Below are 25268 nucleotides of genomic sequence, written 5' to 3' on the forward strand. Positions count from 1 at the left end.
AGAATGGCTATCATCCAAAAATCAAAAAATAATACACATTGGTGAGGTAGGGAAAAAGGTACCCTAATACACTGGTGGTGGGAATGTAACCTAGAAAAACTATTATGGAAGACAGTACGGAGATTCCTCAGAAATCTGAAAATAGATCCACCATATGACCCAGCCATCCCACTCCTGGGAGTCTACCCAAATGAAATGAAATCAGCAGATGGAAGAGTTATCTGTACCCCCATGTTTATTGCAGCTCAATTCACAACAGCTAAGATATAGAATCAACCCAGATGTCCATTAACTGATGACTGGATAAAGAAAATGTGATACACACACACATTATGGAATACTACTCACTACTCAGCCATTAAAAAGAATGAAATCATGTCTTCTGCAACAAAATGGATACAACTGGAAACCATTATGCTTGGTGAAATAAGCCAGTCTCTCAAAGACAAATATCATATCTTTTCTCTTATATGTAGTGGTTAATATAGAAAACAAAAAATGTATAGGAACAAAATAAACATCTTGTGATTTGATTGCTGACTTTTGTTTTAAGCCCTTGTTTATACTCCTGTGGAACTTTGGTATTTATACTTCTAGCTTGTCAAATATGACAGTGGTGCATTAAGCCTGTAATTATAGAGTTGACTGAAATTATATTTTTTTGCAAAATTAAAGAAAAAAGATAGGAAGAAAGGAGGAGATTGTTGGAGGGAGAGTGGAAGGAAGAGAAGTATGATTATCTTCTTAGAATTGTACCCTATGAAGTATATGAACTCCGTTCTCTTTATATTAATATAAAATTAAAAAAAAAAGACAGTGATAAAATCCTATTCCAGAAGTCTACTTTTAATATTTGGATGCTGGGATGGGAAACTGATTCAGATTAAGAATCAAGATTAAGATCTCTTTCTTTATATTTCCATTTTGCTCAAATCAGTAGGACTTCCACAGATAAAGAACATTTTCAGTGACCTAATATGTTGTTTTCTGTGATGATGAGCAATGTGAACAGGAATTGTACCATGGTGCTTTTTGAATCTGGTCTGTCTCTAAGAGATTTCACTAAAAAATTCACTTCCATAAGAGTGACAATTTACTTACCATTTCAAAGTCTGCTATTTGCTTTGAGTTTCATTTGTTCTTCCCTTTGCTTTTTAAGCAGAGTATTTTGTTAATCTCTTCAGGCTAATTCTTTTTAATGGTGACTCACGGTCATGGAGTTGATGATGGCAGCTTGTAGCCTACATTAGCTGCCAACTCCCCTGTGAGACAGTCCATTCAATCAGCAAGTATTTATAGCACGCCTCTTATTTTCAGAACAACGTGCTAGGATTACAGGAACTCAAATACAAAGGAGTAATATTAGAAGCTTATGGTACAGTCAGGGAGATGAAATATATATGAATACTACACTGAGAGTATCCTTGGAGACATACAACAATGCTTGAAATTCCTAACCTTAGGCATTTGGAAATATGGAAATATGGAGAGACAGACTTACTCCACTTACCTCCATATCTTTAGCTAGCTACTTCTGCTAAAGGATTAAAAGTAAAAAACCACCTGTATTAGCACCTTATCTTTCTAAAATAATTTAACCATGACTTTGCTTAAAAGCATAGGAATTGGGGCTGGCGCTGTGGCGCAGAGGGTTAACACCCTGGCTTGAAGCGCCAGCATCCCATATAGGTGCTGGTTTGAGACTTGGCTGCTCTACTTTTGATCCAGCTCTCTGCTGTGGCCTGGGAAAGCAGTAGAAGATGGCCCAAGTCCTTGGGCCCCTGCACCTGCGTAGGAGACCTGGAAGAAGCTTCTGCCTCCTGGCTTCGGATCAGTGCAGGTGATTGAGGCCAGCTGGGGAGTGAACCATCAGATGGAAGACCTCTTTCTGTCTGTCTCTCTCTCTTCTCTGCCTCTCCTCTCTCTGTGTAACTCTTTCGAATAAATAAATAAATCTTTAAAAAAAGGCATAGGAATTAATCCTTCTGTGGACCTTTAACTCCCATTGGTCAATCAATTCCTAATGTATTTGAACTTAACTGAAATAAATTGTAACGAGTTGATAATTTACAAAAATATCTTATGTAAATTAATAGTATGTTTAAGATTTATAGAAAAACACAATTTGTAACGATATACACGCATGAGTATGTAAGTGTATAAATGAAGGTACTTCAAAAAGTTCATAGAAAAATAAAATTAAAAGATAAATGATTTTTTAGAAATTTATTTTTATTTGAAGGGTAGTGAAACAGAAAGAGAGACAGATAGAGAGAGATCTTCCATCTGCTGGTTCACGCCCCAAATGCCTGCAAGAGCTGTGGCTGGGCCCGACCAGAGTCAGGAGCCAGGAACTCTGTCTAGGTCTCTCAGGTGGGTGGCAGAGACCCACCTACCTGAGCCATCAGCTGTCTCCCAGAGTGCATGTCAGCAGGAGCTGGAATCAGAAGTGGAGCAGCCAGACTCAAACCACAGAGCCTGATAATGGATGTGGGCAATCCAAGTGGTAACTATGTCACACGTACATCCCTGATAAGTCCATTCTGGTACAAAAAGAATTTGAAAGAATTCTTTGGTACAAAAAGAATTTGGTACAAAAAGAATTTATAGATTTTAAAAAGGCATTTACCATTAGGATGCTCTGATTGTGGAATCCCTAGAAAGCCTAGTGGAGCTCTCAATACAGAGGTTAGCTATTAGCTATGGACTGTGTTTTGGTGTTCTCCTGTAATTCATATGATGATGTGACAAACCTCATTTTGCTAGGACTTGGCGGTGGGGCTTTTAGGAGATAATTATGTTTAAATGAAGTTATGAGCCGGTGCCGCGGCTCACTAGGCTAATCCTCCGCCTTGCGGTGCCGGCACACCGGGTTCTAGGCCCGGTCGGGGCGCCGGATTCTGTCCCGGTTGCCCCTCTTCCAGGCCAGCTCTCTGCTGTGGCCTGGGAAGGCAGTGGAGGATGGCCCAAGTCCTTGGGCCCTGTACCCCATGGGAGACCAGAAGAAGTACCTGGCTGTGCGCCAGCCACAGAGTGCACCGGCCGCTGCGGCCATTGGAGGGTGAACCAACGGCAAAGGAAGACCTTTCTCTCTGTCTCTCTCTCTCACTGTCCCCTCTGCCTGTCAAAAAAAAAAAATGAAATTATGAAAGTGGAGCCCTTAAAATGGAATTAGTGTAAGAGCAGACAACAGAGCTCTCTCTCCACCACATGAGTAGGAATTCTGCCTCCGGAGGCCTTTGCATCCAAGGATACACCACCACCACCTCTCCCAGGTTCCATCTTGCCAAGCTGTCCCACAGATTTTTGGAGTTGCCAGCTTCCACAATTGTGTGAATCAATACCTTCAAATGACTCTCTGTCCTTCCCTGCTCTTCCTCTCTCCTCTCTAACACACACACACACACACACACACACACCCCCAATTGGTTCTGTGTCTCTGGAGAACACTGATGAATATACTCTTATTAGTGAATAACACTAGAAGTATTTATAATGATACTAATAATAATACTATATGTTTAATGAAACTTTTAGTTTTGTAGTATTACTGAGCAAGTGATATTTTGTTTAACCTGTTATATATTAGGTCCACTGAATCCAAATTTTTGAGTTTTGAGAAATCCTATATACTTAGAAAAATTAATAGTTTATAGTTATTATTTCCTAGAGGTTTAGTCAAGAACAAAGATTATATTTCTTTTAAAAAATAAACTTTATGTTTCCAATTATATGGCTCCCTTCAACGCTTCCATCTTTCTAAAATAAACTGTTCACTCTTAGTAATCTTAATTTTCCTGAATTTTTAATCATTTTGTTAGTTCACCATTACTCATTAATTATTCCTAAGTATGCCTAGATAACTAAAATGTTAAGTAACTGGATGAACGATGTAATTGCTCAGAAGAATAATGGTAAAACAAATTTTATTCTCCAGTGGTTTATTACATTGATCACCCAAAAAGCTGCATCTTTCTCAAGAAGGTCTAAGAGGAAGCACCATCTTTGGGGCCTACTTTTAATTTTAATTTAACTTAGTGGAAAATTTTGACTTTTTTTCCCTCATTTTTCTCCCCTAATGTCAAAGACAAAAGAATTGCCACAGAGACATTTCATAATTAGTGGACACAACATTAAATAAATGCAGAAGAAAGAAATCAGCATTGCTGATTCTAATGATGATAGTACAATTCATCATGCAGGTGAATTCTTGGAATGGGGGCCTTCAGATGATGACAATGTAGATGACATTTCTCAAATTCAAGGATTGATTACCAAGCATTGTTTATTTTTATTTATTTATTTTTTTGACAGGCAGAGTGGACAGTGAGAGAGAGAGACAGAGAGAAAGGTCTTCCTTTGCCGTTGGTTCACCCTCCAATGGCCGCCGCGGCCGGCGCACATCGCTGATCCGATGGCAGGAGCCAGGTGCTTCTCCTGGTCTCCCATGGGGTGCAGGGCCCAAGCACTTGGGCCATCCTCCACTGCACTCCCTGGCCACAGCAGAGAGCTGGCCTGGAAGAGGGGCAACCGGGACAGAATCCGGCGCCCTGACCGGGACTAGAACCTGGTGTGCCGGCGCCACAAGGTGGAGGATTAGCCTAGTGAGCCGCGGCGCCGGCCTCCAAGCATTGTTTATTAAGGACAGAAAGGAAACGGGGTGTTTTAACCCAGTTCATTATCAATACAAAGGACTTCATGATATAATATTTGACTGTAAGATATTTGGCAGTAAGGACATGAATCATTTCATTTTATCTTGCTAAAGGATGTGGATCATGGCATCACTTAGGATATTCGTGCACCAAAGTTTAGCTGACACAAAGATGTTTGTTGTCTTTAATGCTTTTTAAATACTTATTTATTTGAAAGAGTTACTGACAGAGAGAGAGAGAGAGAGAGAGAGAGAGAGAGAGAGAATCTTCTATCAACTGATTCACTTCCCAGATGGCTGCAATGCTGGGGCTGGGACAGACTGAAGCCAGCAGCCAGGAGCTACATCTGAGTCTGTCACATGGGTGGAAAGGCCCGAACACTTGTGCCATCTTCTGCTGCTTTTCTCATGTCATTAGCAGGGAGCTGGACTGGAATTGGAGCATATAGGATGCATATAGGAGCATATAGGACCCATATAGGATGCCAGCATCAGCTTTACCTGCTATGCCAAAATGCAGGCCCCTGTATTCAAATTCTTATTCAAATTTCTAATAAAGTTTTTTTTCACTATATCTTTAATTTCTATAAAATTTGCAAAATTAACTCAGAAATATGAAAAGGAAAAAAGCAAAAATATTCATTAGATCTGAAGAGCAAATGATAATGGTTTATTTTCCCTCATTTAGTAAGGGTTCAATCAGGAATCTGACTTACATAAACACAACAATCTTTATTCCTCAGCTCAAGAGTTTCCAAACTTATTTGGTTCAAAGTATCTCCAAAGCCAGAAAGGCACTTATTATTTGAATGGTTGTGTAGCAGTAGAAACAGAAAACAAAATACGGTGCAACACGTATAAATTCATTCTTCCATGTGTGTGTCTAAATGCACCCATATTGAAGTTGGCACTGGAAGCAGCAGAGTTACCTGTTCTTACTTTCTTTAAATAAAAACCAACTTTTAGGTTCTTTGCTAGGTCTACTTTTCTTCTCACCTCCTGCTCTTTCTTTATACAAGCTTTTCTACTTCAGGTAACATTCACAGTATTCAAAAGTAACTTTGCTGCTGAAATCCATGTATTTTCAGTTATTGCTTTAACATTCCATTATACTCATCTAGCTGCATCTTAAGCACATTATTTTGTCTCTCACCATCAATTCCTTGTGTTGGTTTAATCTCTGGTTTATGCCATACACCATCTGTCAAAGTACCCATCTCAAACTCTAAGCTGCAGGTCCTGTCTTAGATTTTCATCTCCATATATCCAATCAATGTCAACATTCTGTAACTTCTAGCCCACCATGTATCTTAATTTCCGGTATTTTTCTTCTTTTCTCTCCACTACCAGTGTTCCGTGCTCTCCTGTGTCCTAACTAGTCTCATTAATCCATTTATTCGCCCATCTTCCACAAACACCAACGCCCTACCCTCCTTCACGCTCTTAGTCCTACAAATTCTTCTGTCACACAACTGCTGACATAGGTCTAAGCGTGCATTTTCCTTTCATCTCTTCCTGAAATATTCTTTCCTCTCCAGCTTCCTTCTGCTTTTCAAAGTCTTACTCATGACCTGATCAAACCTTACTGCCTCTTGGAGGAATTCCAGAACCCCCACACTTGGAACCAATCTCCCCTGATGTGCTGTCTCTCACATTTTCTAATGCGACCCTACTAAAGTTATCCTAGACTGCCTTGCCTGAATATACTTGTCCAAATACCCACATTTCATTTCGGGCTCTTTTAAGACAAAGGCTGAATCTCATTTTTCCCTGTATCCCTTACCTCACCTCTGATGTTAACTAGCACAGAATAAGCATTCAAATGTTTGTTGAACTGAACTGAACTCTTTAGTTGCCAGCGGCATCCTGGTGGATGTCAATGTTGAGAGCTGCTTGTAGCTCTAACAGGTTGACAGCAGGTGCTAGATGTCAAAAGAAGACAATTTATATGGTTGACTCCACTTCCTCTAAAATAAGCAGCTCTCTAACAGATAATACCTGAGAGGGAGATATTGGCTGGCATTTCATTAGCAATAGAGATTTCATAAAAATGTGGAGAAAAACACAGGCTTTTTATTTCACCATGAAGAATTTCATACATCTGGTTGCAGCAATGAATGATGGGTTGACAATGCTGCTATAAAACTGTCAGTTAATTCAAAAATCGTGTGAGAGTATTTTTATTCTCATCCAGAGGAACATTCTTCCTTCTATAGCCCTGTACGACTGTTATTTAAGCAATGCAATGTGGATTCCTTTTCTTAAAATTTATAAGATGTTACCAAATTTTTCAAAGAATTCTAGACAGGTTTGAAAAAACTTTAGCTGATAAAATAATTTCAAAAGAAAGAACTCTCTCAAAACTTGGCACTGTGGTTCAGAGGCCTTTCCTTTGGTTTAGTTGATGAAAAAGGCCACTCATATTCTCCTGTCTTGAGGTCTTCTGTACCAAATTCACCTCACTACGACACGAAGGACCATTTAATGAGCTTCTCGGTTGTGCAAGATCTTTCCTTTAGCAAGTATTGTCTTATAAATGTATGTATAATTTTACTTTCATAATTACCGCATCAGCTTAATTACTATTATTAGTATAATCATGGCATAAGGAAGTAGACCCACTTTGCTGAAGCCACACGGCTAGTACATCACGCAGGCCCACATACACTGGTCTGTATGTCTATAGCATATGTAACAGACAATTTTGTAAATAGACACCCAAGTACAAAGAAGGCAAAAGTATAAAAACAAGTAGCAAAAACTGTACCTAGATTATAACCTAGGTTAGTTCTAATATTTCAAGTTTCCAAATAAATATTATTTCCCATTTTTTCACTAGCTTTTTCTATGTATCACAGGCTTTAAATTATAGACATAAGGGGTTGTATTCTAGTCCCTCAGTTGTCACCTTCCTATGACCCTAAAGAAGTCACATAAGTTCTTTGAGCTTCAGTTTTCTGTCTCTAAAATGGACATAGTAATATCTACTTCTTAAGTGTATAGTGAATACTGAAAATGAAATTGCTAACATGAATTTCCTTGCTTTTGAGTATCACCCACATCAAGGTTTTTCCAAATGTTTGTTTATCTAGCTTATTCCATCTTTTTCCAAAGCAATCTTCACCTTCTGATCTTTTGAATCCCTCTCCTCTCCTCCCCTCCCCTCCCCTCCCCTCATCACCCCTACCCCAGGTGGTGGTAGTAAAACAATCAAATAACTACCCAAAAGCTACTCCATCCATACAAATGGATTATAATTAAAATACCAGGGATGGGCATTTGGCATAGTTGTTAAGTTGCCATCTGGGACACCCACACCCCAGATCAGTGTCTGGTTCCATCTTGGCTGGTCCACTTCCAATGCAGCTTCCTGATAAAATGCACCCTCAGACGTAGTAGATGATGTAGCTGGGAGGTAGCAAGCTCAAAAAGTTGCATTCCTGCCACCCACATGGTAGACCCGAATAGATTCCCTGACTTTGGCCTGGCCCAGTCCTGGGTACTGCATGCATTTTGGGAGTGAACCAGCAAATGGAAGCACATGCTCTCTTGCTCTCTCTCTCTCTTCCCCCTCTCTTTACCTTTCAAATAAAGTGAGAATAAACTTCAAAAATTAAAAAATAAAATAACCAGAGTTAACACCCATTGAGCTTTTACTATGATCTGATGTAAGTGTTCTACATGCGTAATCTCATCTAGTTCTCTCAATCCTTGAGGTGGATTTAAGTAATCTTATAGAGTAGAGAAATAAGATCAGATAGTTTACTAAGATGAATCATTTATTCAAGATGGCAAAACACCTAAGTGGCTAATCCAGCAGCCTGACCCCCAGACCTCTTACTGCTAACATATCCTTCAAATAGTATTGGTGGGGTTATGCAGAGAAAAGATAGAGAAGCAAGGTTGTCAAATACAAATTACAAACAAGCCACATTATTAGTATTTTATAAAAAGAAACTAAAAGAAATCAGGTCTTTCCATATATTCCTTACAGCTATGCAAGGTATTATGGCATTATATTTTGCAATAGTAATGGACATGAAAAGGGTTTGACATAATTCAGATACTTCCAAGAAACAAATTTAAATCCTTATTTGATTTTGATCCCCTGACCCAGCCCTTTTCACAGAAGAAAATGACCAGGAATGGCTGACAAATTCAGCAAGCAAAGAACTAAAGAAAAAACAGCAATCTGAACATTAGAAACAGCAAGGAGAATTTCTCATTTGAACTCACTGAGAATGAAATTTATTCTCTTACCTAGATTATTATGACATGATTTCAATCAATGATTACCTAAAAACAACAGATACTGTGGAAACAGTTTTATACAGCAAAGCATGTTGGTATTTTGCAGACTCAATTATTTGAGGTTCTTCATGAATATTACTAGAAGAAAGGGGTTGCTTTCTGCTGGACTTTTTGTTCAGTACAATGTAGTAACTATGCCTAGATTTTCCCAATTGTTCAAAGTTATGAACTGGGATTTACCAAGAAGGGGGAAATGTTTCAAAAATAGTATTACACACGTATTAAGTATTTTTCTTTACTTAGCTGATTCCTTCTTGAGTATTTCTAGAAGCTTCAAAGCAATAAAAAAGGAAGACTGAAATCTTCAAATGAGAAAATACAATTTTATGAGCAAGTATTTTATTTCTGTTCTTTCCCTGAAAACCAAATCTATACTAAGAAAAATTCCATTTTGAACACAATTGAAATTTTATGAGTATTGAATTTCCATCCCATTTCATAGATTTCAAATGGAGAGATAAATGGAAGTGTAGCAGGGCTGCAAATGACATTGTTTAGATAAACATATCTTGTCAGAATTATCCTGGTAGCCACATTAGTGGCTCCAGGCATATTTGGAACAAAGATTCTAGCTTAGGCTCTTAATAAGAAACAAGGCAGGTTTCAACAGACAATTGCTTTTTAACAAAATGCTTTCTTTGGACCATTTGGATGTGATTCTTTCCACTAGGCTGCATATATTCATAAAGGTATTCATTCCTAAGAGACAAAAGCTTTGAAGGCAGAATTATTCAAACCACTGGATATTAGCAAAGAGATCCAAAGTTGCCCTCCAGTCATTTGATTATAATCTACATCATGAAAAAAGTCAATGTGATATGGGAAAAAAATGATTATAACAATGGAAAATGTTTAGACAATGTTGAACTGATGCTATAAACCGCATTATTGTTATTTTCCTCTTAGGGAAAAATAGAAGTTATTTTTCATTAGAAAAATAACAAATGACTCTATAAAGTATGCTTGGAGTTGCATAAACACCTCTGCCAAATTTCCATATTTTTCAGGCAAGAAATAGATTACTTGCCTGTATAATGGAAATTTGGTCTCATACTGAGGAAATAATTATCTAAGATTCACTCTTCGGGGTCAGTGTATTATAACATGGTGGAGACATGCTCATGGTTCCAGTCTGGGGAATGAACACTCTGCTATGTCAATTGAACAGCTATTTATGTTGGTCACTACAGTTAAGTTTGTTCTTGCTTTGCTAGATACAGAAATGATATCCTGCAACTCACAGACACCCAACAGCATGTAAGTACGGTTCTCCTTGCACAAATTAGCTATGGAAGAGACTGACTAGTTTCTTAACCAATTTATTCTACTTCCCAGGCTCAATGATGGGCAATATTTTCCTGATTCCCTTGCAGTTGGGCATGGCCATGTGACAAGTTCTAGTCAACACACTGTGAGGAAAATTAATTCACCACTTTCCAGGCTTGGCTCATGACAAATCCCCAGGGTCACCTTCCTTCCTCATCTGTACATGCTTTGGGCATGAAAGATGGAAGGAGCATGGGTCCTGAATGACCTCATAGAGGGCTGTTTACTGCACCAGTATAAAAAGTACACTTCTTCTGTATTAAGCCAAAAAGACTGGGTAGCTGACTTGTTACAGTGGCTAGTGTTACCCAACAAATACATTAGCCCATACCAAAGTCATTGTTTGAACAACAACAAAGAGTTAAATTTTCAGGATGTGTGTTGGGGCACCACATGGGACACCTTTATCCCATTGAGTGCCGATTCAAGTTTCAGGTACTCTGCTTTTGATCCAGCTCCCTATTAGTTGATACTAAGAGGCAGCAGATGAGGGTAAAAGTACTCAGGCCTGTGCCACCCCATGTGGGAGACCTGGATGAAACTTCAGGCTCCTGGCTTCACCCTGGCCCAGCTCTGGCTGGCTTTTGCTGGTATTTATGAAGTTAACCAGCAGATGGATGCTCTCTTTCTCTCTGAGGCTCTGCTCTTCAAGTTGATGAAAATAAAGAAACATTAAAAATGTCAAATTTTCAAAACCAACAAATTCCTATTTTTTAATAATTTATTTATTTGAGAGGAAGAGTTACAGACAGAAAGAGACAGAGAGAAAGGTCTTCCATCTGCTGGTTCACTTCCCACATGGCTGCAACAACAGGAGCTGTGCTGATCTGAAGCCAGGATCCAGGAGCTTCTTTTGGGTCTCCCAAGTGGGTGCAGGGGTCCATGTACTTGGGCCATCTTGTACTGCTTTCCCAGGCCACAGCAGAGAGCTGGATCGAGAAATGAGGAGCAGCCGGGACACCAACTGGCATCCCACATAGAATGCTGGCACCACAAGTGGAAGCTTAGCCTACTATGCTACAGCACTGGCCCCAGAAATTTCTATTTTAATTAAGAATCACTACAGCTTAAAAAGGAAATATATTTAAAAAGCAAACGAAAATGTACATAACTGCAGATCTAAAAATTACTTAGTTGTGGCGATTAAGGTAATTAACAAAAACAAACTAAGATGGGAAGCGGTAAACATACTAAATGGGGGGCTGGTGCTGTGGCCTCGTAGGCTAAGCCTCGGCCTGCATTGCCGGCATCCCATATGGGATGGAGTGAACCAGTGGATGGAAGACCTCTCTGTCTCTGCCTCTCTCTGTCTGGAACTCTAGCTCTCAAATAAATCAAATCTTTGAAAAAATACTAAAAGGAACATAGACTTACATGCCAGAAAGAGACACAAATTCCAAGTTCTGTTCTTTGCTTGTTTTGCAGGATTGAACGATCTGACTAACCATTCTTGGAAACTGTTTCCTTAACTAAAATAACAACTATGAAATATAACTCCCAGTATTCTTTTAAGATTTAACACACACACACACACACACACACACACCACTTGATATTTATGAGTTACTCAATAAATAGCTATTATCATTAAGTCTTTGCCTAATATGTGCAAGTGTGGCTGATAATACTAACCTTTTTTGTCTGGTTCTCTTTTCCCCTCCCCAACATATTGGCAGGCAAGTATTCTGCCTACATTTCCTTAGGGAAAAGTTAACACAGCAGAATGTAAATTACAAAGGAATAGATTCATGGTTTTTGAGTTTCAAAAGCCTGGGCCTCATGTAAGGCAAAAGATTTCGAAGGAAAAAAGATGATTAAAGGAAGGGTTTTCCCCATGTCTGCACTAGAACAGATTTCTCTGCTTATAGGAAGGGAAATGAGGGCATATCTTAGGGGGATTCTTAAAATGCACTATCGATGCGTGTCTGGGCAGGAAGGTAGGTGGAGGGCAGGGAAGAAACCTGGGGAGACTGACGAGAATGTGATAGCAGTGGTGACCTGGGGATAGCCTCTGAGGCAAACTGGATGGAGACTAGTTTGCCCGACTGCCTCTTCTCTTTCCTACCTTGACCATGCACACCTACTGAAACCACACACGTTCACTTTGAACGCCTCTTGGTAAAGAAGAAAAGAGGATGTGCAGTGTCAAGCCTCCCTAAGTTCCCACCCATCCCGGTGTGGCATAAGAAGCAGTATGATGGTTTCGGACATTACACAATAGGGCCTTCAGAGTAGCAGAGCGATGCCCAGCTCTGCAAGTGCCACTGCAGACAGGAATGAGCGAGGGTCTAGGAGGCAACCTCCTGCTGAGACCAGCAACCGAAGGCATGAGGAAGAGACTGGCATCGCTATGGATGTCAGCCCAGAGAGAACAGAACGAAGGGCCAAATCTTCCATCACACTGTGCTCACCATGCCACCACCCTACGTCTGCCAACTGTATGAGAATGAATTGAGAAAAATTTCATTTTCTGCGATTCAGTGGCATGACATTTAGGTACTGAAAAGCAACATGATGAACGGAAAATCTTATTCAGTACAATAGTAATTTACAACTTGTTTACACTATCTGCATAAATGTGACAAGGGTATATGAACTTAGGTTATTATTAAAATGCATCTTGCATTGAATTTCTCATGTCTATTAAATAACTTACTTCGATCTGTAATGATTGTTCTAGCCTCTTGATTGCTGGTTTTGTTCTTCAAATTCTGGGCAGCAGTAATGAGTTCTTCCAACTGGGGGCGTCTCTGTTCCAACTCTTGCAGTGTTGCCTGAAAGAAAAATAGTCCTTAATATTGGGTTCTCCTCCACTGGGTATTCCTTTTATGCAATATAAAGTAAAGGACAATTTTCAAGCCAGCCAAAAGTATTTCAGAAATACAAAAGATATTACTGAGTTTAAGTCTGTGCTGTGTAAGGGTTTATAGGTAACAATTTAGCAAGAAATGTGTCATTTTTAGCCCAAAATATTTCAAGTGAAAATCTTGATTATAAATTTGCTTCGCTATTTAAGAACACAGTTCAAGTTATTTTAGAATATGTGGGTTTACTTAAGATAATATATTAATGCCATAAGTAAGAGATGTAAGTCTGAATTATGATGATGTATTTAAGAGATCGCTATTCCTACTTAGAATCTCATTCAATGTAGTGTCAAAATTAAGGTGTATATTTATTTTAGGAACAGAAAATGTACAAAAGTGATTCAGGAGATATTACTTATTTGACTTACTTATATCTGAGATTCTTCACCTATAAACTGAGAATGTGAAGTAGATAAGCTAAAATACTCTCCCCAAATTTGCCTGCCCATAAGTAATCTCCAAACTCCTTTGTCCCACTCTAGAACTAATAAGTTAGTGCAGGAAAGAACTAGAAATCTACCTTTTAAACACATTTCTACTTAACTTTTATGGTTAGGCAAGTTGGGGAAGCATCAGACTAGATGCTGGTATTCATATTCCTCCATATTATAAATGGTCCTGATTTAATACAGCTTGAGAAAAATAAATACCAAACACAATAAAGCCAGTGATTTTAAAAATAAGTAGTTAGACATCGAAGTCACTAAGAAATTCCAACTTCTTTTCAAGCATCCATCTATTGTCTCTGTCATCTTAGTTTCTCTACAGTAAGGGTGAAAAAATCAGATGCATTTATAAAAATGGTTACAAAAATAATATATCTGCCTTGATCTTGTTCTAAAACTAAGTAAGTTCTCATATAGTTGGAGAAAGTAAAATTAATAGTTACTATTAGTTTATAACCATACAAGGGTACTTCAAAAAGGTACTTTGTGGAAAATGGAATTAAAATATGCATATTTTAGTGCAAAATATTTTTAAGTCCATTCATAGTTTTCTCATAATATGCATTTCCATGAACACTTTGAAGTGCTCCCACAGAGGATAGGTATTTTAGACAAATTCTCTCACTTTCATTCTCATAATAACCACACCAAGAACTAAGCCAGAAGTTCTGACTTTAACTCTGGTGATTTTTCTACTAGAACAAGAGGCTGAGCAAACTGAAGACACAAAACATAGTAATGTGTTTGAATCTTAGTTTTCTGCTACGTCCTTTGACTCTTGATGCTTTTCCAATGATTTTTGGCTTTGGAAAGACCAAAGTTTGATCATGCTGCAGAATTTGTTTGCGATGAGACAGGGAGATAGGCTTTCTGATTTAAGCTCAATTTCTGTTGGTAATACTAAAACAATGGGAAAAACAGATTCAAACATGATACAGCTATGTTGAGCATTTTTCTCTCTGTATTGAAAACTTGGAGGGGCTAACTTTTAACAAATTTTCCACATTTCTAAGTTGTGATTGCTCAGAAGAAAAATCCAATTTTCAGGTTTCTAACTTTTATGGTTTCTTTACACAAAAGGGTGTTTGAAATATGGAACAAATTGCCAAAGACAGCTATTGAAGTAAGTGGCATAAGTCAGTTGGAGAGTACTGAACAAATTTTAAAGTAGGAACCACATAGTAATAGACAGATTTTACAAAGTAAGATGTTTTCCAGGGTTAGAATGTGAAATTCTGGCCATCGACGGCAGAGCAAGCGAAAAAGCAGCTTTGCAACTGCCTGCTCCCAAATGTTTGAATATATTCACTAGATTTTAAAAAATAGGCTTAACCATCAACCTCAGATAAAGTCCAATTTCACCTCAAAGTTAACAAAGAATTTTCCATATAGCTAGCAAAGTACAAAAACTCATTCATTCATTTTCATAAATATCTTTCAAATGCTAGGCTATGTTCTAGGTGCTATAAATGCAGCAGTGAAAAAAATGCAGTAGGGTATGGTGTGTAATGTAAGTTAAAAACTATTTTTAAGCCTTGGAAGCTTATATATAACATGTATTATCTTTATTAGGTTATTTTTCTTTATTTCTATCAGTTCACCCTCAGTCTACTCACTGCTCCTCACTTTTAGATATATATATTACCCAACATTTGCTCTAATGTTTCCTTCTTTTAGCATTTAAAAGTTCATTTAAGAAATATGTTGTAAAAGTAACTTGATCAACTTTAATCTGAACCTTCCCAGGCTCAAAATTAAACCTGACCACAATGAACAGCTTTTACTGCTGAAATTAGCAAGCATGTCAATTTAGACTTAAAACAAGTCATTTTCCTCTCTAATGAACAAAATGGGTCTCCGGGTATTGTAAAACCTGTTCTCTAGTTGGGTGATTCTCTAATTCTGCTGACAGACACATGCTTTGTAAGCACCTGAGAAGATTATTAATGACGTTCTTTGAAGCAGCCTCCTTAAAATCTGAGGCAGCTCACAACTGCAATACCTCTAGGCATGTCAAAAGCATTTCAAAACAAAATTGCAACTTTTTTCATCTCACTCTTTGGTCAACAAATACAAATATTCATTTCAACAAAGACACTATGAAATAATAATATATATAGTTATGTAATTTGTCAGACACCAATAGGCCCTCAGTGGTTTCCGCTGATACCAGAATGTGAATTTTCTCCTTTGGTTTCTTTCCAGATTTGAATATGGTATATGCACAAGTATTTTTTTTATTAAGATATAAAACAGTGATGGAAAGAGCTTCTTGCTAAAGAACAGAACGTAAGCATACAGGGAGAGCAAGGATCATTTTTCTTTTCATTTGGTTTCAACTATATTATTTTCATTTGCTCTTGTAATTTCTTGACCATTTAGTTTTATAATTTCATAACTTCTCAAATGCAATGGTGTGGTGGAATGAGAAGGCCATGCCAAGGTGGCCACTGGCAAGCGAGCGTCAGTTACTCAGGAATGGCTTTGAAACCCACCTGGCAATGGAGCCTGCCTGGCAACAGGCTATGATTGGATGGATTTGAAACTGCCTGGCAACAGGCTGTGATTGGATGGCTTTGGAAACTGCCTGGCAACAGGCTGTGATTGGTTGGGGCATAGACCGCCCCTTGACCAGACTGGCTGGTCTTGGCTATATAAGATGTTGTACCAACTGAAATAAACGAGTCTGCGGGCTCCTTGCCTCAAGCCGGCTTTCACCCGACTCCCGGGGTCTGTGTGGTGACTCCGTGCCTCTTGCCCCCACCACACTCCTCCTCTCAGAAACGAATCCACTGCAACACTGTTGAGAAATCAACTGCAACACAATGGTCCTCATCTCTGTGCCACTGAGCCACTCACATATCAGAGATGAGTTCTCCATCTATGAAATTCTATTCTCTGCCCCTAAACTGCTGGCCTTATCTGATGCTACTCTCTCGAACACACTGTTCCTACTCTAGTCTTCATCCTCATATGACCTCCTGTCTTCTACCATTTAATTTCCTCATTCCAGCTGTAGTCATACTAAGTGAGTAGAATACTAGCTGCATTTATTATTTTGACATGAACCAAGACATCCATGACACAAACAACATAAGTGAATAAAACTAAAATCATTACATGCTTAACAGTGCCTAAGCATGATAATAGATTGTGTCTACATGGATTCTAGCACTCTAGAAGACAAAGCACAGTAGCAGGAAGGAATCAATGCTATTTCTAAGGAGCTATAAACTACTGGGCTTTACTAACAATAGCTTACCCCTTGGAGATGAGAATTCATCATGGTTTCCACTAGCTGGGCAAAGATGGAGGAAAAAAAAATCTTCAAATACAAAGTGAGTTAGAAGTCTTTAATCCTACTAAGTCCCCCCAGGGTTGAGGGAAGTGGTTATAAATAGCAATCCTATGAAAAAGGGAGCTCAACAATGAAACCACATATACTCTAAGTAGGTCATTTTAGGCTCTTAGGAAGAATTACAATTTATTGCATTCATTAAAATGGAATTCTACCTGAATAATAGTCAAACAAAAATTCTGTATGTTCAGTGAATATTTAGTATTTGTACTCATAACTATAAGAAGGTGTCCTAACAACAAAAGTTGTCATATACTTTTATGTTTTTCTGAAAAAAAAAAAAAAAACAAGCAACAATCTCTTCATAGTTACAACACCAGCCAACTTTCAGGAAATAAATATGACTTAAATGGAAATGCAATAATGTGGACCCTTGTACTATTTTACTTACAACTTTAAAAAAATAGCATTAAACATTGGCAAGGTGCATAGTTTGTAGAATAATTTTTGTTTGGATTCAAATAAGCCTATGAGTTGCCTTTCTAGTAACTGCAAAGGTTTTACCTGTGAGGACGCTAATCACCTATCTAACTTGCAACTGCATCAGTGAGCATCTTCACTCTGGCTCCCATTCTTGCATTCAGCTGCCTCTCCAAATCAATTGGCCAAATATGGTCTTTATCGCCCTCCACTTCTTCGCTTCTCATTTACATTTTAAACTGACTTGGATACTTGCCTACTTGGCAAGGCTTCCCTACCTCTCTCAGTGTTCTACCAGCACTTCCAATGGTAACTTCTCCATAAACACCTTCCAACTCTGGTTACCTTTTTTCCTTTACTCACTGAAGAAACACTGTTTTAAAAAGCATGTTATTTGTTAAAGAACTCCCCTGTAACTTTATCCACAGTCTTAAATTTAACAATTGTTCCTATTTTGCCCCAACAAATTTGCCATTTGTCATTCTATCATCCTCCTTCTTCCCTGTATGTATATATGTCTGTATCTATCTCTTTTTATCTATTAATCATCTATTTTTTGACATAGATATAATATGAGCCACTTGAAAATAATTGGTATATATCATATGGCTTTACTGATAAATATTTCAGTATTTATTTATTAAGAGCAAAGATATTTTCTTAACCTCAGATCAACTTCTAAGTCACAGAATTGAACATGGCCTTATTATTACAATCTTATCTACACTGTTTATTCACACTATGATAATTATCCTTTATATAATGGCCTTGATAGCTATATTTTCATTTCCTGGTCTAGGCGCATGTATTGCATTTAGTTGTCATATATCTTTAGCCTTCTCTAATCTTAAATAGTTATTTGCCTTTCTTTGAACTTGATAACATCGATGGTTTTGAAGAATAGAGGTCAGGAATCTTGTAGATTGTCCTCCAATTTGAGTTTCAGCAAACATTTTTTAGTGCTTCTGTTATGGCAGTCATTAAGCTAGCCACAGGGGATGCAGCAGAGAAGGAGAAAAAAAAAATCCTTTCCTTAAAGAGAAAATGAACTAGTAGCAAGGACTGGCCAGAAATAAGCAATTACAATAAATTGAGATGAGTATTATAGTAGGAGAAGCATGGGGCATTACAGAAGCATATGGCAGAGGTGTCTAACCAAACTGAGGTATTGCGAAGTTTCTTCTGAATGAATCAAGCTTAAGTGGTCTTCAGATCTTCCAACGTATATTATACAAAACAGTGTCAAGCACCACTGCTGCTAATATCTACTGTGGTGACCCTAAGAACCTGCAGGTCTTGTGCTACCAGGATCTAACTGGCTGAGGACACCAGCTATTGTATATTGAAACCCATCACTGCACCGTACCAAAGCCAAGCTTCCCACAGACTGCTTCTCACAAATGACCAAATGTGGTGAGGACACTAAAGCGGTGCCTTCTTGGTAGACATGAGACTTCTCTGGCTGACTCTGGCTCAGTGACTCCCAAACAGCATTGCTAAATCTTCCTTAGACTGGGCAACACATAGGGATGCTTCCACTCAGTCATCTCTCCCTCTCTCCTGCACTGGGGGTCAGACTTGCCTCTCCAGAAAATGGCTCTCTACCTCCCCTAGGTACCTCTCTTTTTCCTTTTGCAAAGACAGTTCCTCTAACAAAATATTTTCCCATTTTATCCTGTTTTGCCACATTGAATCTCGGGCTCAAGCTAACACATACACTTTTGCTCTTCTAGAGCTTAAGCCTCTCAACAAACCCTTCGAATCTACATAACACGATGATTCATCACACTATCACCTGCTTGTGTAACTCAATTACTCTATATTAGTAACACAGGTCTCCTCATGCTTCCCCTAGGTTGACCTCTTACGATTCAATTCAAGTAAATTAGCATTTTAAAATTACCTCTACTTAGAAACCACTGCTACTTAAAAAAAGGCATGGTTATTATTTTCAATGAGCACAGAATTCAAATAGAGGGAAAGATGATTATTTAGATGTATTACATGATTATGGATGGTTCCATTCTACATATGTAGCTCAAAAACTGTAGCATATCAAAGCAAGCCAATAGGAATCCCTTGTATTTAACACCCACAACAACTAGGCCTGCTGGAAGACACAGCAAAAGGAACTTCTGGTTTTTATACTATGAAAGATAGCAAAGTCAAGGCAAAAAGTTCTCCAACCTCTTTGAGTAGCAAGTGCCCTGGGTAGGGCAGAGTCTTTAATCAGGGCCAGATTCATGGGTGTGTAACTTGGGCAGTTGAACACATTGCTCTGTATTAGAAGGTTCTCATGCTATGTTTAATGCTCTACTTTTGCTATTGCTAAATTCTTAATAATTTTTATAACACGGCATTCTGCATTTGATTTCTCAATGTATTCCACAAACTATGTACCAGATCTTGATGCCAGTCCTGAAATTAGCTGTGCATCTTGGCTGAAGCACTGATTAATGGTTGATAGGGAAGAAAACATCTGAACATGAATTAAATGATGTCAATTAGTGTCTCTTAGTGTATTCAAACTTTCTGGAAGGAACAATCCTGAAGCTTAAAGAATGTATTTTAGAGGAAAAAACATCTCTTCTGGATTAAAAAAAAAATACCAGAACCAAAGTTAACAGCTTGTAGTAGTTCTGAGGTCAGATCCCATCAGCACCAATGATTATTGATGTGATACTGTATGAAATAACTAAAATGTACCCACGTTATAGTACAATACAGTGTAGCTACACTTTAATTATAATAGAAGTGTGGTTAAATGGGATAAAAATATAGTAAGGGAATACAAAAGGGGAAATTAACAACATTTATAAACTAAGGGTTTTTCAATGAACAAATGGGCTACTCCAACTGGGATAGGGAGTTTTCCCCAACGTTTGAGGGAGGGTGCAGTTAGATCTGAAAAGCAGATGCAGGGAGAAGACCTCATGACTAGAGCTGTTGCTGTCAGTAAAGGGAGCTAGCCAGCACTTGACTCTCTGTTCTTACCCACTGATCTCCTGGTTTATCCCATTAGAAGGATCCAGGCAACAGACAGGCAAGAGCATTGCCTCCTAGGGTAGAACAGGAAGTTAAAGTGCATCTAAGAAAGTATCCAGCTCTGGCTGAAAAGCCCATGAGAGTATTTCAGGCATGGAAAGCCAAGACACTCTGGCAAAAAGATCTCTGTGAGTGAGATCCCAGTGGAAAGAACAGGTCTTCAAAGAGGGAGGTGCCTTTCTCTGAAGGGAGGAGAGAACCTCCACTTTGACTATGACCGTGTCTAAACAAGATAAGAGTTGGAGAACTCAAGGGGCTTCCATAGCCTTGGAAACTCATGACTGGTGCATAGGGAGATTACTGATGCCATAAACAGGAGTGTCAATTTGTAAAGTCAACAACAGGAGTCACTGTGCACTTACTCCTCATGTAGGATCTCTGTCCTTAATGTGCTGTACATTGAGGCTTAATGCTATAACAAGTACTCAAACAGTATATTTCACTTTGTGTTTCTATGAGGGTGCAAACGATTGAAATCTTTACTTAATGTACACTAAACTGATCTTCTGTAAAAAAAAAAAAAAGAAATTATCAATTCCCAACTTGACTCTCACTGGGATTAAACATGACAATAGGTCTGATCTGATTTCATCATCATTTAAAAAAAATCATCTATTATTTTTCACTTCATGTTTCTGTGTGGGAGCAAACTGTTGAAATCCTTACTTAAGGTATACTAAGCTGATCTTCTGTATATTAAGATAATTGAAAATGAATCTTGATGTGAATGGAAGGGGAGAGGGAGTAGGAAAGGGGAGGGTTGTGGGTGGGAGGGACGGTATGGGGGGGGGGAGCCATTGTAACCCATGAGTCGTACTTTGGAAATTTATATTCATTAAATAAAAGATAAAAAAAAAAAAGAAAGTATCCAGCAACAGTACCAAAGTAAATGGTAGTGACAGTAACAACTAAAATGAATCATAACAACTAAAATGTGACTGTGTATGGGAATTCTCAGGAAGGCTTTCACATAAGGGATGGCATTGCAGCTGAATCTTGCAAAATTTAGCTAGAGTAGGAGGAAGGCATTGCAAAGGAAAGAAAGGCATGAACAAAGGCACAGAAATGAAATAAAATCTCAAATGGGCTGACCAGAGTCTAAGATTCTTGGGAAATAATGGACAATAAGCTTAGTCATAGTCAAAACAGGTTATGGCTTATTTTTGATACTGATGCATAATAATTGTACTACAGTTGCTTTTCAAAAATAAGTTTGACATGTTTATATTTTATAAGGACAATGAAGAAGTGCAAAGCCTGGAAAATCTGAAGCTACAAGGAGCAGTTTTTCGTAATTCCATTCCTTTCTATACTTTATTCTTTCTAAGTCAGATACCCTCAATTTTTGGCCCATTACCAGAAATACATACACAAATATCCACAAGATAAGTGTTGATTGACCAGATAAAAGGAAGCAGTGATTCAAAACCCAGATACATTTAATTGGAAAGGTGTAGAAGTTACTAGAACACATGTCCATGTTTCAAGTAGTATTTACCTGTATTAAAAATTATTGAGTAGCAAGCTTTATCCTACTGATTAAGATGCTCACATTCCCCACTGGGGTACCTGGGTTTGATTACTTGCTTCAGTGCACTGACCCTAGCTTCCTGTTAATGCAGACCCTGGAAGGCAGCAGTGATAACTTAAGTAATTGGATCTCTGCCAGCCACTTGGGAGATTTAGATTGAGTTCCTGACTTGTACCTTAATACTTGCCTGGCCTCAGCCACTGTAGCCATTTGGGGAGTGAACCAGCATATGGGAGATCAATTTTTCTCTCTCTAATAAATATATACTTTAAAAAAATAGTATTGCTCATTTGGCTATTTTAAGATTTTATGTATTTTTACTTTATCTGAAAGGGAGAGTGAGAGTGAGAGTGAGAGTGAGTGAGAGAGAGAGAGAGAGATCCTTCAGTTGCTGTTTCATTCCCCCAACAGCAGAGGTTGGGGCCAGGACAAAATGAGAAGCCCAGAACTCCATTTGGTTTCCCATGTGGGTGTACTTTAGCAAGGAAGCTGGATTGGAAGTTGAAGATCTGGGACTTGAACCAGGCATTCTGACATGGGATATGGCTGGCCCAAGCAGTTTCTTAACCTCTGTGCCAAATGCCCACCCATGGCTAACTTTAAAAATGAAAAATCTAATGACTATTTAAGAAATTATTAACTATTCAAAATAAAAAAAGCATGAGAGTTTGTGACGTTTATTGCTCTACTTCTTTTTAGTGCTGTTTTTCTTAGTTGTTGATTCTTGGGGGCTTAGAAAATATACCTTAAATCTACCAAATATGATGCCTTCTTTGTAATGGTATAATGCCAAACCAATGTACTATTATTGTGCTATTTTAAAATAAATTATTTTCCTTTATTGAAAAAGAGATTAAGATGATGCTTTCCAAGCTACTCTACCATGGGAAATTTAAGGGATTGATTCCCTTGTAATTTTACAAAAAAACTTTAACATGAAAACTTCCAGTTTTAGAAGCTAGTAAGTAAATAATGTGGTCTAAATTGGGGATTTTGAAATATAATTTTAAAGTCAAGAAGAAAGAAGAATTTTAGGCTACAATTTGTTGATAATGATTTGCAAATACATTTATAAACTGATACAAAGGGCACTGATATTTTTAGCTCTTCAACACTGAATCTATTTTATTCCACATTGTTCACATTTCTTGAGACTTCATTGTTCTATAAATTTAGCATATTATCAAAGGATAATTGGGGCAGTTTTCAGATCAGTTTTTGTCATTTGCATCACACTCTTTTGACGTTATGATTTGATAACATAAGCAATATACTTTTTTTCTAACAAATTTTAAAGGAAAGGGAAAAATCAAACTAAAATTATTCATATTTTGATATTATTTCTGCTCATTTTTCCTTGTTCTCTTTTGAATAACACCATTTCCGAATCCTTCTATCTTCAACTAATCAAGAACAATTTTCTTTTATCTATTCAGAACATCCTATATAGAAAATTGAATCATGAGTGAACTTAAGTAATAAAAAATGAGATAAATGACAAACTATGAGTAGCAAAGCATAACTATGTGAAGGAATTATTTAGAATATTTTGCCTGGTATAGAATACTCTTGATTTGGGATCCTAAAGATACTATCCATTGCCTGTAGAAATTCCAGATAAAAGAGGTTAGAACTGACAGGTAATCAAGCATCGATCATTCCAATAGGCAGTAAATATTTATTGACAGAACTCTATGCACAATCCACTATAGTAAGGAACGTGCTTTATGTGTGACAGCAGATGATATAAAAGAGCATCCTCAATGATGTCAATGAACTTGCAATGAACTTAAAATGCAGCTGGGGAGATAACCTTCAGGTCTGACCATGCATGCTCAAAAATACATTGCCCAATAATAGGAGACAATATGTAAATGAAAAAAATAGTCTATGGACAACAGACTTTATGCTAACAGGATTCTGAAGAATATAATTTTAAAGCAACCATATTCAAGGGAAGTGTCAGTGAAGACCAAGAATATGCACTGAAAGTTTGAGGATGAATAGGACGGATACCATAATCATGAGAGAGAAGGAATTCTAAGGAAAGGACTGAGTTTAAACCAAAGTGTGGAGGTCAGAATACCATAGTTATTGGGGCAGTGTGGGGGAGGGCAGCTCTGTGCGAGCAGAATGATGATGACTGTGATCAAATTAGGAAGGAGGCTGGGGCCAAAATGTTAGGCGTCTGAACACCAGATGATCAAGCAAAGACATGATGCAGAAGGCAGTGAGGAATCATTGGAGGTTTTCAAGTAGAGGAATTCCACAATAGAAGTGGCATTTAAGAAATATTAACCTCACACCATTGCACCTAATGTCCTTTCTAACAGAGCACTGGACAACGAAATTGCAGCCACCCTAGTAAGCCTCATCTATCCCCTCTTTGATTAAAGTTCTTGTCATAAACACATGCAAAACATTTTTAATTTGACTTCATGCATCCTTTTATTTAAGAAGAAAGTAGCAACTGCACTGCATACAAGTAAAATAAATTTAACCCTGCTGTTTTTAAAAACTGTCCCAGAGAATCATTAAACTAATTTTCCAATATCATTTGTAATATATTAAATTGGATTGGGGTAGAGTGGGACTTTAGTATCAGTTTAGAAAAAGGCAAACATTTAGAATGTTTTGTGAAATTCTTAAATTCTTGCTCTAAAAGATAGAGACTTTCAGAGCATGAGAAGGAATTGCAATGTCTTCAGCAATATAACTTTAAAAATAATTTTCAGTAGAGATAAGAATGATGAATATAATGTTTATGTTATGTCATCACATTTTTAGAAGACATTTATTTTGGGGCTGGCACTGTGGCATAGCGGGTAAAGCTGCCACCTGCAGCACCGGCATCCCATATGGGTGCCGGTTCGAGACCCAGCTGCTTCACTTCTGATACAACTCTCTGCTATGGCCTGGGAGAGCAGTAGAAGATGGCCCAAGTCCTTGGGCCCCTGTACCCACGTGGGAGACCCGGAAGAAGCTCCAGGCTCCTGGCTTCAGATTGGCACAGCTCTGGCCATTGTGGCCATCTGGGGAGTGGACCAGTGGATGGAAGATCTCTCTCTCCCCCTCTCCTTTTCTCTCTGTGTAACTCTGACTTTCAAATAAACAAATCATTAAAAAATAAAATGCATTTATTTTAAAGTCAGAGAGAAAGACACAGAGAGAGAGAGAGAGAGAGAGAGAGAGAGAAAGAGAGAGAGAGAGAGAGAGAGAAAGAGAGAGAGAAAGAGAGAGAGAAAGAGAGAGAGAAAGAGAGAAAGAGAAAGAGAAAGAGAAAGAGAAAGAGAAAGAGAAAGAGAAAGAG

The 25268-nt window shown here is 38.1% G+C and overlaps 1 protein-coding gene across 18 annotated transcripts in view; it reads right to left on the reverse strand.

Annotated features, from left to right (window-relative positions):
* The window catches only part of DMD (dystrophin), a 2248405-nt gene that overhangs the window by 598388 nt on the left and 1624749 nt on the right, over positions 1-25268 (reverse strand). For 17 of the 18 annotated variants that reach the window (XM_070067426.1, XM_051827673.2, XM_051827679.2 and 14 more), the window contains one exon: positions 12948-13065. In XM_070067426.1, the coding sequence (XP_069923527.1) occupies positions 12948-13065 (118 nt within the window). Of the gene's footprint in view, positions 1-12947; positions 13066-16866; positions 16906-25268 lie in introns of those variants that run through there. The other variant, XM_070067435.1, reaches the window with a different exon arrangement.

The sequence above is a fragment of the Oryctolagus cuniculus genome, chromosome X, assembly GCF_964237555.1.
Source record: "Oryctolagus cuniculus chromosome X, mOryCun1.1, whole genome shotgun sequence".
In the NCBI taxonomy this organism is placed as follows: Eukaryota; Metazoa; Chordata; class Mammalia; order Lagomorpha; family Leporidae; genus Oryctolagus; species Oryctolagus cuniculus.